This window comes from Pelophylax lessonae (assembly GCF_965119305.1).
Source record: "Pelophylax lessonae genome assembly, chromosome: 1".
Classification (NCBI taxonomy): Eukaryota; Metazoa; Chordata; class Amphibia; order Anura; family Ranidae; genus Pelophylax; species Pelophylax lessonae.
In genome coordinates this window covers 405,110,146-405,122,215 of record NC_138768.1, presented here as the reverse complement: position 1 = coordinate 405,122,215, position 12,070 = coordinate 405,110,146, and the positions used below count along the sequence as shown (strand labels likewise).

The window sequence follows — 12,070 nt, the reverse complement described above, 5'->3', positions numbered from 1 at the left end:
GACAAGAGAGAGACATGAGAGGACAAGAGAGAGACATGAGAGGACAAGAGAGAGACATGAGAGGACAAGAGAGAGACATGAGAGGACAAGAGAGAGACATGAGAGGACAAGAGAGAGACATGAGAGGACAAGAGAGAGACATGAGAGGACAAGAGAGAGACATGAGAGGACAAGAGAGAGACATGAGAGGACAAGAGAGAGACATGAGAGGACAAGAGAGAGACATGAGAGGACAAGAGAGAGACATGAGAGGACAAGAGAGAGACATGAGAGGACAAGAGAGAGACATGAGAGGACAAGAGAGAGACATGAGAGGACAAGAGAGAGACATGAGAGGACAAGAGAGAGACATGAGAGGACAAGAGAGAGACATGAGAGGACAAGAGAGAGACATGAGAGGACAAGAGAGAGACATGAGAGGACAAGAGAGAGACATGAGAGGACAAGAGAGAGACATGAGAGGACAAGAGAGAGACATGAGAGGACAAGAGAGAGACATGAGAGGACAAGAGAGAGACATGAGAGGACAAGAGAGAGACATGAGAGGACAAGAGAGAGACATGAGAGGACAAGAGAGAGACATGAGAGGACAAGAGAGAGACATGAGAGGACAAGAGAGAGACATGAGAGGACAAGAGAGAGACACGAGAGGACAAGAGAGAGACACGAGAGGACAAGAGAGAGACACGAGAGGACAAGAGAGAGACACGAGAGAACAAGAGAGAGGACAAAAAATTGGCAAAATAAATGGAAAAAATGCAAAACACCGCGTTCGGTATTCGGCCAAACATTTTATTATTATTCGGCTTCGGCCAAGAATTTCATTTCGGTGCATCCCTAATTGCAATTTATCTGATCACTCTCGATAACATTCAGGAGTATATGCAAATTGCCATTATAAAAACTGAGGCAGTAGACTATGTGAAAATGAATTAATGTTTACCATTCTCAAAACTTTTGGCCACGGCTGTATATGGCTAGGTAAAGCACACATAAAAGCATTATACATGTATATAGTGTGTGTGATACAGAACCATTGAGGTATTTAAAGAAGGTGCTAACTACCAGTTCCTCCACCACCAGGTGTCGAGGGTATAAATCCAAAAGGTTTCACTTTTGGCAAAAACGTTAAATGCTATCCCTCCAGTAAAATCCTTGGAATGGATTCAGCAACTCCTACTGCCAGACCTGAAGATGACTTCCCTTGTGATTAGAAATAAGCATTGACAGGTCCTCTTTATGGAGAGTTCTGGGGTCAATAAGACCCCACATCTCTCCTCTACCATATAAAGCATTAGAAAAAAAATGGATCTAATGCTTGAGGAAAAAAAAAGCCTTGATTACATAGGGCTGGAACTAAAACGGATGTCGCTCCAGTCCTCCTAGAGTAGACCATAGATATCAGTGGAGGCCATCTTTTCTCTGCTCATCTGTGACCAACTGGGGCTTACCTATCCAGGTAAGCTCGGGAATGACCGGAAAGGGACAGGGTTGCCCCCCTCTAAAAGTGATCCAGCGGCACCCAGATTGCAATTATGAGAGAGAATCGCTAGCTGAAAAAAAAAAAATCAGGCTTGTGGCATATTGCTGCAGCCATAACCCTGGTATTCCACTTCCTACCGAGGACATCTTTGGACTATGACCTGGTAAGGAAGTGATTTAAAAGCCCAAGGATGAGTGCTTGTATTTCATTTTTCAGATAGCAGCTTACAAGTCCTTAGATGTCGTGGTTTAACTTTAAAAAAAAAAAAAGACTAACTCTCTATGGTAAAAGTAATTGATTGCTGGGTTAGAAAATAAAGGCTAAATCTCCATTTTCTCTATCGTTCATTGACGCAGCTTTATATCTTCTTACTATGTATACACTAAAAACACATAGACTTTAAAGGCACAAGTAAAACAATTCCATAATTTATTATAATTAAAAATATATATGTGAAACATTACATATTAAAGTATATATACTTGCTACATGAATGTATATCCACCGTGAGGTGGGTGCAATAAAAGTTACAGCATATCAACACCCAACCAACACACACAGGTCCCGTCATGAGGGAATGTTCATGTAGCAATATATATACGTTAATAAGTAATGTTTCACATATATATTTTTAGTTATAATAAATTATGGAATTGTTTTACTTGTGCCTTTTTAAAGTCAATGTGTTTTTTAGTGTATACATATTTCAAATAGTTTTGGGATGTGACACATTTAACTTGATATGTACACTCGTGGAACCATCCCACGGTAGTGTATATTTTAGTTTATTTCCTAGTTCATATCTTCTTAGCCATTGGGTTATGCTCCTCTCATTAGGAATAGGACACTAGGCAGGGAAAAAGCTTTCACCATGCCTATGGGGCGGTCTCTGCAGGCATAACACCACACACTCTGCTACAGCCCTCAATTTGTTTCTGCCTAGTTTAGGAGTAGGACCTAGTTCCCTGCTGAGACTTCGGTCTTAGCTGTTATTTTTTGGGAACCTTTTTTGTACTTTTTTCTTTAAGTTGAGTTCCTGGAGAACTACAAGCAACAGTTGGCTGGCTTTCGGACTGGAAATTTTAGATCTTTAAGGTCTCCCAGCCTTGGCCCCGATAGATGGGGACGAGCCAGCGAGTGGACTGTCTCGCTGGGATGCGAACGTCCTGGAACGCCCTGAGTCGCAGCGCCCCCATCCTGGGTGGGAGGCAGTCTGCTCAGTGGCGCCCACCTGATCCGTGGTATGGTGAGTAAAGCCCCGTACACACGCACAGATTGTTGGCCGTAAATTGTCGGCCAACGTCCGATCGGCCGATTGTAGGCTTGTTAGTATGATGCTTCCGACAACCAACTGCAAATTTTCGGCCGAAAAAAATCTGGTGTGCATGCTATAAAATTTTTGTTGGCCAACAACAGAACGGCCGATTGTTCCTCAGTCAGTACAGATTTCGGCAGACAAAAATCAGATGAGCAAGACTGGGCATGCTCAGAGAAGAAAAAACACAGTCAACCATCACATGACATCACTTCTGAAGTTGGTTTTTGTTGGCCAACAAAAGTCCAGTGCAAGTCTAGAGCACATTTCAACCAACAAACACTGGACAAAAGACGGCCGATCGGTCGGCCAACAATCTGTGCGTGTGTACGAGGCTTAAGAGTCCCCCATGTCTCTGGCGGTCTTGGGGTGGACGTGGCCCCCTTCATGGCATAGTTGGTCCCTCGGTTCCCCTGGCCTCTCGGACATACTAGGCCCCCCCTTCAGCTGTTCTCTCCCCTCCTGTTGCAGGTTCCTTGGGGGGGGGGGGGGGACATTTTGCGGCCGCTGAGGCGTTTCTGTGGGGGGACTGTTTTTCTGGTGGGGTCCCCTCCTGGGGACCATCAGATGCCTTTATCGGTGACCCCCTTGGGGGTCCTTGAAACCTGCACAACTCGCTGTCGGGGGCCGCCATTTTGCTGTAGACTTGCCCTGCATTCATGAAAGAATCCCGCATTGTTATGTATGGGAAGCCATTTTCTAAATCTTCCCCATAGGAATGCATGGGGCACAGTGCTGGACAGCCAGAATAGGCAAGGCATCCACTCTAGGCATGACCCAGGTGCTTTCACTTCCTGTGTCAGATCATTTCTCTCTGCTGTACAGATTCTTGCATGCCTCCTGATTGGTTTGGTAATGTTTTTTTGTGGTCTTTTGTGGGTTTCCTCACACACACTAACAGACTGTGTGTTGGCTGGGACTTGCTGTACAGCCAGTGCAGCGCTAAAATCATGTTTTTTTTTTTTTTTTTTTTTTTTTTTTTATTTGTGAACATGGAGTACCAGGACAAAAGTTCACATACAAACCCCCCTCAGTGCGACTGCGGAACCTTCTGGGTTTCTGGGATAAGGTTTCTACTCGGTGGACTGTGCCACCAAAGGTAGATCATGCTGTTTCCAGACTGAATAAGTCTACTGTGGTCCCGGTGGAAGAATCCCCTGCTTTTAGGGACCCCATTGATAGACAAATTGGGAGTCTGTCCCGCCATTTACTTGTGACAGTGGGCTCCATATTGAAACCAATTTTTGTGACCACCCTGGTGTCGCAGACCATCACTCAATGGGTGAAGTTTCTAAAAGGTGTCTTGAAAATGGAACAGCTCTCCCCAGGGCTGATTGAGCTCTTAGATCAAATGGCTCAAGCCCTTCTGTATATATTCGAGGCATCGCTGGCTGCGGCTCCACTGGTAGCCAGTGTGTCCACGGTGGGCATTGCTATTAGATGCATGGTGTGGCTAAAATGCTGTTTTGCAGACCAGGCTTCCAAAAAGGCTCTTTCTGACCTTCCCTTTACGGGAGAGAGGTTATTTGGATCCTCCCTGGGTGAGTTGAACAAAGGCCTTGCGGGTGGGAAGAGCACTCTTCTCCCTCAATCCTTCAAGGGCAAGGCACCACGTGCTAGACGAGGGCCTTCTTTAACTGCTCATAAGCGGCTTTTTTTGTACCTCCGGGTCGCAAGAAAAAAGGAAAGCCATTCAGGTCTTCTGGGAGTTCCAAGAAGACGTGGTCAGGCAAACCGAAGACAGGCCAATCCAGATCTGCAGACAAATCCTTATCGGCACCGCAAGAGTTCAGTTGGAACATCAATTTCAAAACATCTGCCCTGATACCTTCAATGAGACTGGATTATCTGGGCCTGACTCTGGACTCCGCTTTGGCGAGGGTTTCTTCCCCCGGACAAGTTGCAAAAATTGCAGGGGGCGATCCGTTTATTGTTGGCAAACAATCTGTCCTCTCTGCAGACTTGCATGCGGGCCTTGGGTCTGATGATATCAACCTTCAAGGCGGTTCCGTTTGCTCAGTTAAGCATGAGACCTTTACAAAAGGAGATTCTCTTAAAATGGAACAAGGATCCAAAACCCTTGGATACTTTGATTCGGTTGAGTCGCAATGCAAAGTCTGCTCTTCTGTGGTGGCTTCACTCGTCAGCAGTTCATCAAGGCAAGTCCTTCCTGCCGCTGTATTGGGCGGTGGTTACCATGGACACCATCCTGTCAGGCTGGGGAGGAGTGCTGGGGAAACTCTGCGCCCAGGGGTCCTGGACGGTGGAAGAGTCCAAGCTGCTGAATAAATATCTTCAGCTCAGAGTGAGTTTTGTCATTGGAGGGCTCGTCTGCAATGCTGCCCAGTCCGGATTCAATCGGACAATGCCACACCTGTAGCGTACATCAATCATCAAGGGGGCACCAAGTGTCTTGGCGGCCCGGGAGGTGGCCGAGATTCTGGATTGGGCGGAGAAGTTTGTCCCAGCTCTTTCTGCTGTGCACATCCCCTGAGTGGAGAACTGGCAGGTGGATTACCTGAGGAGTCAGGTGTTGGATCGGGGGGAATGGTCCCTGCACCTGGAGCGGTTTCACCTCCTGTGTGTCCGGTGGTAGGGGACACCCGATGTCGACCTGTTTGCTTCTCGACTCAACAAGAAGTCTCAGGTTTATGGCCAGGTCAAGGGATCCTCTGGCCAACACCACAGACGCACTGGTGGCTCCTTGGGGTCAGTATTGGCTGATGTATGCGTTCCCTCCGCTGAAACTCCTGCACAGAATAGAGGTGGAAGGGATTCCTGTCATTCTAGTGGCCCTGGTAAGGTTGGTCGCCAATGCTCCTTGGAGGTTTCCTCTCAGGGAAGATCTGCTGTCTCAAGTACTGATCTTCCATCCTGCTTTACGGTTGCTGGCTTTAACGGCGTGGCTGTTGAAAGTCAGGTATTTAAGGATAGAGGTGTTTCTGACTCTGTGATTCCTACAATGTTGAAGGCTAGGAAGTCTACTTTCAGGAAGATATACCATTGTATGTGAAAATCATACATTTCATAGTGTGAATAGTTGAAAGTGCACCCTCGCTTTCAGTAGCTAGGGCTTTGACTTTTCTTTAAAAAGGGGTTGAACAGCATTTGGCTTTGGGCATGATCAAAGGCCAAGTGTCGGCTTTGGCTGTGTTTTTCCAACACCCTTTAGCTACGCATGCCCTGATTCGCACTTATGTTCATAGGGTGCATCATCTGGCGCCTCTGAGACGATCCCCGTTACCTCCATGGGATCTGAATTTGGTGTTATCGGTTCTTCTAAAACCTCCTTTTGAGAACATTTGGTGGCAATCACTTCTGCCCACAGGGTGTCTGAACTGGCGGCATGGTCTTGCCGTTCACCTTATCTGGTGGTCCACAGAGATAAAGTGGTACTTCGACTGAGACCTAATCAGTCGTTTCTTCCTAAAGTGGTTTCTGATTTCCATTTGAATGAAGACATTGTGCTGCCTTCTCTCTGTCCTAACCCAAGCATCCCAAGGAAATTGGTTTGCATTCTTTGGATGTGGTTCGGGAAATCAGAGTTTACTTGGCAGCTACTGAATCTTTCAGGAAATCAGACTTTCTTACCGAAGGACCTTGAAAATTATTGGGTGTGTCTGTTGCGACCATATCTAGATGGATCAGGCAGACGGTGGTTCAGGCTTATTCACTGAAGGGTCAGGAAATCAGACTTTCTTACCGAAGGACCTTGAAAAGGATTGGGTGTGTCTGTTGCGACCATATCTAGATGGATCAGGCAGGCGGTGGTTCAGGCTTATTCACTGAAGGGTCAGGTTCCTCCTTTCCCGGCGAAGTCGCATTCTACTAGAGCGATTACTATGTAATGCTTAATGCCTCCTGGGCTTTTTGCCATCAGGCATCAGTGATGCAAGTTTGCAAGGCGGCAACTTGATCGTCAGTGCACACATTTTACAAAATTCTACAAGGTAGATGTGTTGGCATCTTCAGATGACTCCTTTTGGCTGCAAGGTTTTGCAGGCTGCTGTTTAAGAGGAGAACTTTTTTTTTCTTTGAGGGTGTGGGTTTTTTTTTTCTAGTTGAGCTCCAGTTGTTCCTGGTTGAGCTCCTTGTTACCCGGTTGGCTAAGTTTAGCCTTTGGGAATTACATTTCTCTTACGTCCTCTGACAGTCGCCAACCACTCATACAGTCTTCACCAATGGGTATTGACCTCTTATCCACAGGAGCAAGCTAGGCAAAAGACTTGTTAAAAACAATTTACATAGACACACCTACAGGGGCTGTCCCACTGGTCCAATACCCCCGGCTAGCCTCATTCCCAATTCAGTTTGTCTTCTGCCTAGATAGGAGTAAGATGGGCTTTCCCTGTGCTGGGGCTACATGTCTCTCAGCCTTTCTTCTGTTTTATTACTTTTATTTTCTGCAAAAGTGTTTTCTTTGCACTACTAGCTTTTTATTTGTTCTACGCTTAGTCAGATCTTCGGAAGACTACAGCGTTTGCGGAGCTGGGAATCGGACTGGTCTTCCTGGAATCCCAGCCCGCCATTGAGCGTTTAGCGGGCTATGCGTGCGCCCTGGCCTAGTAAACAACCTGCTCCTGTCCTCAGGGGCAAAAGCCTGTGAGGTGGCTACCTCGCTGGGATGCCTCAACATGCGTTTTTGACTTTGCTGTGCATCCTTTTTCGTCTGACAGCTCCCCCGCCATCTGGGGTGGGGGGTTCCCGCGCTATCGAGGCACCATATAGAGCGGTAAGTTACTTCTGTGTGGGGCCTCTGTTGACATCTGCTGATGTCTGTGCTCTCCCCTCATGTCTGTCCGGGGCTCGCGTCGATCCCGGTCCATGCGGGGGCCTCTTGGCGCATGTATCGCCATGGGGGGGGGGGGTCTGTGGGGGTCCCTGTCCACTTATCAGTGTGTTTGGGGGTGCAGACATGGAGGTGTGGACCGCTGCGGTGCAAAAAAACACGGGTCCGCCATTTTGGGTATGGACAGCTGCTCTGGCCTCACTGTGGGCACTTTCTGCAGCTCTCTATGTAGTGTTTTTGGCGCCATCTTGTGTGTGGCAAGGTGTTCTTCTTTGCACATGTTCGGCGGCCATTTCCCCGGAACCTCCCATTCAGATGCATTGGCAACCATTTTCCCTTGGACAGATTCCTGTTCAGCCCCTTGCAGATGACATCACTTCCTTTACTGTATGCAGAGATCGTTCCTAGCAACGTGGTAACACTTCTGGGGGTTCTTTTTGCTGGTTTTGGGGAATATTCTTCTGTTTTCAGTGCTTTTCCCTTATCAGGGGGGTACATTAGTATGACCCTTATTGCGGTGGTCGCCACGATCACGTCTTAAAGGGCCAGCGCCATAGTATTTTTCTTATGGAGTCCCAGGACTGCGAATTTCCCCCAGCCTTGGTGAATGATTCAGGTACTCCTGAATCTTCACCTTCTCTTGCTGCTGCACTTGCGACTTTAGCGTCCAAGGTGGATTTATTGATGTCGGAGCGGGGTTCTTGAAAAAGAGCTAGGATTTCATTATCTTCTGAGTCTGATATGGTTGCCCTGGACAGTTTACCCCTTAAAGGGGTCTCAGTCCTTTCATGCTGCTTTGGAGGGGGAGGAGGAGGATGATTCTTCTCCTGAAGCGGCTAAAGAACACGCTGCTGTGTCTGCGCTTTTTGCTTCTGTTAAAGAGACACTACTTTAGGGGATGAGCCCAACCCACTGGGTAAGCAGTCTTCCTTTGGGACTCGCAGAACCCGAAATGCGGCACAGGTGTTTCCTTGTCCCGCTGAGTTTCACGAAACGGTGAACGAACAATGGCGTCATTTACTGCGCCCTTTTGTGGTACCAAAAACTGTTAACATTATGTTGCCCTTTCGCGTCTCCTACGGATTCGCGATAGACCGTGTCCCCTAAAGTGGATCACACGGTGTCCAGGTTAAACAAGGCCACTCTCATGCCCTCAGAGGATTCTCCGGTGTTCAGTGCTCAAACGCACTCTGGAGGCGGATTCCGCCCCTCCGACTACTGTGGAGATCACATCTGCCCGCAGAGTGTCGGAGTTGGCGGCCCTGTCTTGCCGCTTCCCTTACCTGGTAATTCATAGGGATAAGGTGGTCTTGCGACCTAACCTATATTTCCTTCCTAAGGTGGTTTATGGTTTTCACCTTAACAAGGACATTGTCTTGCCTTCGCTGTGTGCGAATCCCAGGCATCCTAAGGAGTTTGCCTTGCTTTCCTTGGATGCTGTCCGGGCGATCAGGGTTACCTGTCGTCCACTGAATCCTTTAGGAAGTCGGATTCTCTTTGTCCTTCCTGAGGGACCTCGGAAGGGTACGGCTGCGTCTGCGGCAACCATTTCAGGATGTATCAGGCAGACGCTTGTGCAGGCCTATTCGCTTAAGGAACGGGTTCTGCCCTCCTGTCAAGACTGTATGAGTGGGCGGCGACTGTCAGAGGACTCAGAGAAAGGAATTTTACGCTAAGATTTTACAAAAATTCATTTTTTTTTTTTGTTTTTTTTTTTTTGTTTTTTTTCCCCACCCCTCAGGATAATACTGCTTTGGGACGTCCCAATAGCTAATAAAATATGAAACTGTGTCTGTCAATGAACAATAGATAAAACTGGATTTTTGTGCTTACCGTAAAATCCTTTTCTCTGAAGTTCATTGACAGATGCAGCACCCGCCACCTCTAATTATGAGTGGAATGGATTGTTTTCTAAACACTGATGGCAACGAAACTGAGGGCTGTAGCAGAGGACAGCCCAATAGGCGTGGTGAATGCTTTTTCCCTGCCTATTGTCCTTTTCCTGTTGGGAGGAGCATAACCCAATGGCTAAGATATGAAGCCACGTCTGTCAATGAACTTCAGAGAAAAGGATTTCACGATAAGTACAAAAATAAATTTCTTTCTTTTTCATTTATCTTGAGCTACAGTTATGTGATCATCCAGTGTGGGGTTCTTCTCTCACTTTATTTCCTGGATAGGCCTTTTTTTCAGGTGTCCATGTCACTGTCCCAAAACACTTCTGTGAATAGACACTGGGCAGGGGCTGGCAGAGCTGCTCTGTGTGAGAAGACAGTATCTCTCCTCTCAGAGCCCCAGAGTGTAGCGATGGCTATCCTGGAGCATCGTAAAACGGTCAGATGTAAGCGAAGTCAGGGAGTTGGCATTCACTTTGTTGGACTTAACTCAAAGCATGCCTGAACATTTTCCAGGAGTTCAGCTTTAAGGACTGGTAAGCTGCAGTATATTTTGAGTTTAGGTACACTTTGGGTTTAGATACACTGTGTATATATTTTTTTATAATTGTACAACCGTTTTCACAGTTCAAATCCTTTTGCTCTTGTTCTGCAGTGATACGGAGTGCCAAGTTTGTAATTTGTATATTATACCCACTCTGTTTTTTCCAACAGTAACTGGTCAGTCATATGAAAATATGGTAACTGAAATTATGTCCATGGGCTATGAACGAGAGCAAGTTATTGCTGCCCTTAGAGCAAGCTTTAACAACCCTGACAGGGCTGTGGAGTATCTCCTTATGGTAAATGTATATCTTTTGTTTCTATTATAATCAAGTTGTAGTGTCATTAATTGCCAATATGCATCAAATAAGGCTACGTCCTTCACTTCTCAAGAACAATTGCTACTCAGAGCAGTATAATGATGAAGAAAACCATTCTAAATGTACTTCAGAGCGTGATTCGGCACTTCTCTGAGTAAATCAAATGTGCTGCCTGTGCAGGACTCCAGTAGCTGCAACTTGTACAATACTCCACATTCAGTAGTTGTGTCCATAACTGTAACATGCTACCCATACTTTAGTAGATCTATAGGCAGCCTGTTAGTACATGGGTGTAACAGGGCACAAACCACAGTTAAAAAAAAAAAAAAAAATCTAATTTAAGGTGCTTGAAAGATGCCATCCATATTTAAAAAGTTTATAATCCTCACTGAGTAATGAAACCCTTAACAAAGCTTATATCTTAAGTAGAATCCTAAAGGACAACCTGCTCAAATCCTCAATGTGCAAAGGCCACATATGTCAAACACAAGGCCTGTGATCTGGATCTGTAAAAAATGGTAAAAGAAATCTGCGCTTAGGATAAAGGGTGAATGGAGATTATGTAAAAAACACCACACTTGGCTGCTGCCCACTTCAAAAAATGCGACTCTAAAAGGGAAGCATCAAGTATATGGATAGGGTGAGGAAGTGATTGGCGCTACCTAATGAGGTGTTCGGGAAATCTGATTGTTTAAATATTACGTCACTCCTAAAAATGATAAATAAATCACTCGTAATTGGTATGGCGTGTATATGTGTATTCGATATAAATATGCGTGGTAAAAAGTAGTTTCAAATTCTGTAAACAAGTTATGTGATCATAAAAGATAAAAATATATATATATAAAAGAATGTTGTGGTGTATATAAAGTACAAACACTAAAAATAAAGGTAAAAATATAGGTGTCACTCTGCACGTTAGTGTAAAGGAATATATAAATGAATAAATATGTGCAGACCCAAAGTGAACGTGTGCAGGTTTGGTGCAATAAATGGTCGGTGTGTTGCACAATGTGTGTGCGACAACAAATGTGCGCACAATCAACAATAAGCCTATATTGTGCAAGTAATAAATAATGTGAATATAAAAAATTATTGTGCAAAAAATGAATGCAGGTAGCAATAGAATCTACCTTATCAATAAGTAATTGTTAAGTGAGTGATATGGTAGGAGTGGAACATTAATTAAAATAGATGGATATATATACTCTTTAAAATACCAATAATGAGTAAAAAATGGGAATACCGTCACAATCAATAAATATAAATAAATATGGATGGTAAATATAGCTGCCAATAAATAGGTACAACAGCGCAAATGTGAAAGAGAAAGAACTGTGCAAATTCAGCAAAAAAACGTGGATATCACTGTAGAACGCCACAACAAATCAGTCCAAATATCATGCAATCAGAGCTGGTGAAAAAAGTCCTATAATTATGTAGTCCATATAAAGTGGCTATGGTGCTCTTTTCTCTATGCCCGGAAGGTAAAGTGCTCCCCTAATCCTACCCCTAATCAGCAGGGGTATGGGAATCTGGTACGCGCAAGACCCCAGGATTAGGGGAGCACTATATTTTTACCTTTATTTTTAGTGTTTGTACTTTATATACACCACAACATTCTTATATATATATATATTTTTTTATCTTTTATGATTATCACATAACTTGTTTACAGAATTTGAAACTACTTTTTACCACGCATATTTATATCGAATATACATA

At 45.1% G+C, this 12,070-nt stretch overlaps 1 protein-coding gene across 1 annotated transcript in view; it reads left to right on the top strand.

Moving 5' to 3' along the window:
• The window catches only part of RAD23B (RAD23 homolog B, nucleotide excision repair protein), a 54,760-nt gene that overhangs the window by 31,267 nt on the left and 11,423 nt on the right, over positions 1-12,070 (top strand). The window contains exon 6 of the mRNA XM_082263950.1: positions 10,197-10,324. Within this exon, the coding sequence (XP_082120076.1) occupies positions 10,197-10,324 (128 nt within the window). The remainder of the gene's footprint in view (positions 1-10,196; positions 10,325-12,070) is intronic.